The 2,151-nt window shown below is 30.8% G+C and overlaps 1 protein-coding gene across 6 annotated transcripts in view; it reads left to right on the top strand.

Annotated features, from left to right (window-relative positions):
• Nucleotides 1–790, top strand: part of LOC111381981 (AUGMIN subunit 8-like) — a 9,883-nt gene extending 9,093 nt beyond the window's left edge. For all 6 annotated transcript variants that reach the window (XM_023005835.1, XM_023005831.1, XM_023005830.1 and 3 more), the window contains one exon: nt 441–790. In XM_023005835.1, the coding sequence (XP_022861603.1) occupies nt 441–530 (90 nt within the window). In that variant the 3' untranslated portion in view covers nt 531–790. The remainder of the gene's footprint in view (nt 1–440) is intronic.
• The last annotated feature ends 1,361 nt before the right edge of the window (nt 791–2,151 follow it).

Raw genomic sequence — 2,151 nt, 5'->3', positions numbered from 1 at the left:
GTTTTTTTTTTTTTTTTTTTTTTCTTTCGCTTTTTTTTATTAGAAAATACCCTATAAATTTTATTTTTGACCCCCTAACCAAAGTCGTCTGGGTCCGCCTCTGATCATTATTTTCTTCCAGAAGGCATAGACAATAAGAAGAGTTCATTAAGTTACATTTAGGACCCCGAGAATGACTCTGATGAAATTTATAAATCAAATTCCTAGCTTCGCTTCTTTCTATTGATGTTAACCCTGTATTTGTGGTTGTATGCATGGTATTTTCCATAGGCGGATTAAAATTTCATCTCCATAGGCTAACCTTATTTTTCTTTAATTTCAACTGTGATATACGCGTCTTTTCACGTTACTACTGCAATGAGTCAAATAACCCTTCTTCAAACTCAGATTCGTTTGTCTATATTGTATGTAATAGTTGCTTGCTATGTTTACTCGAGCAGGTGGATGAATACAGTCTAAGGACTCATCTGTTACAGTTGAAACAAGCTCAGAGAAATGGCGTGCCGCCAATGCTCGGGAACCATACATGACTCTTAACAACTCTACCTCTGCCTGCCTGGGGAGGATGACAAAAGACACTGCCTCAATGTCGGGTTTTAGCAAGTGTATATTGAGAATTCTCTCTCACCTTTTTTGTTTTGTGTTTTTATTTTTTTACTTTAGATAGAATTTCTAAGTTATTCATTTTCTTGTTTTTCTTTTCATTGACTGGCCCTGGCTGCTTCTATATCATGTCTAAATGTATCTATGTTTTGTATATTTAATTAATAGAAAATGATGTTATGAATCATTGGTGTTCAAATTGGAAATAATTGCTGAATACTCATGGAGAGCCTACATTAAAATCAAAATTTTAATAGATTTTGATAAAATTTAATGGAATGTGATTGAAAAATTGTCGGTATTATAAAAAGTGTGATCAAAATTAATTGTTTAGATTTTAATCTAAATTTTTAGTGGTACCAAGCATTCGCTAAATAATATTGAACCTAATAGAAAGAGGTTTACGTGTTTTTTAATAGGGTGTAATATATATATATATATATAATTGTTAAAAGAGGAATTATAATATCCTTGTTAATCTTGGAAATTTTCTTATTTATCCTTGAATTAACATGGTAGGTACCACTCTTTTCATAAATTGAGCCTTTGTTTGAGTTTCATTTTTCCATCAAAATATATTTTTGAATAAAATAATATAACAAGCAAATCTAAAAATTTTCAGTATGTTTTAATCAAACATTCTCTATCATAACACTTTCAAAATGCATTTTTTTTTTTTTTTATAAAAATGGGGCTCAAACTACCTTTGAGACTCGTCGTGATAAAGCAATATACTGTGTATTTTTATTACAATTAATAAATTAAAATGGATATTTATTGTTTGTATTAGAGTAGCATATCGATAATCGGATATTAGAAATAATTTATCATATCATCAAATTATTATTTTTTTCTTAAAAAAAAAAAAAATCACTTTTCACAAGATCTTCCAAAAAAATCAACTTCATGCAAGGACCAAATACCTCTCTCTTTAAAGTTAAGATGATAAAGAAAAACTTAAATATTGAATCCAATATAAACTTTACATAACAAAATATAGTAGAAGCTATTTCAATTTGCTTTTTGAGACAGAAATTTCATTAAATCAATTTCTCACAAACACGAGAGAGAAATAATAGAATACAAGATATCAAACAGACAAATACTCCTATCTAAAGTAACATGAGAAGCTAGTGTGTGGGCCACCCGATTCTCGTCTGAAAATGAAGTGACATGATCTAAACTGTACTTCTCAACGCAATATTACAATATCAAATAACAAGACTCTGCATTAGGTGCCATGTTGACGTTAGGATTGAGGCATTTAGTTTGACTTCTCCTAAGTTCAGAGGTGATCTGTGAAGCTGTTGGTAGGAGTTCTTAATGTTATGCTGTTTCATCCCCTTGAAAAATCTTGACACAATTTTCAACAATATTCTGTGAGCTCGAAAGAGATCTTTCCTCTCACTCATTCTGATGCACCAAACCGAATTTCACATTGTACAAGCCCTTCTGATCATAGTGCCAAATAAGCTTTTCTCAACTTCCTCGCAAGCCAAGCAGTATAGACATTATTAGTTTATGGTCAACCGAGTTAAAAAAGTGTTC

Source organism: Olea europaea, unplaced genomic scaffold (assembly GCF_002742605.1).
Source record: "Olea europaea var. sylvestris unplaced genomic scaffold, O_europaea_v1 scaffold2413, whole genome shotgun sequence".
Lineage (NCBI taxonomy): Eukaryota > Viridiplantae > Streptophyta > Magnoliopsida > Lamiales > Oleaceae > Olea > Olea europaea.
Note: the sequence above shows the minus strand (reverse complement) of the source record. Positions and strands in the feature narration are given on the sequence as shown.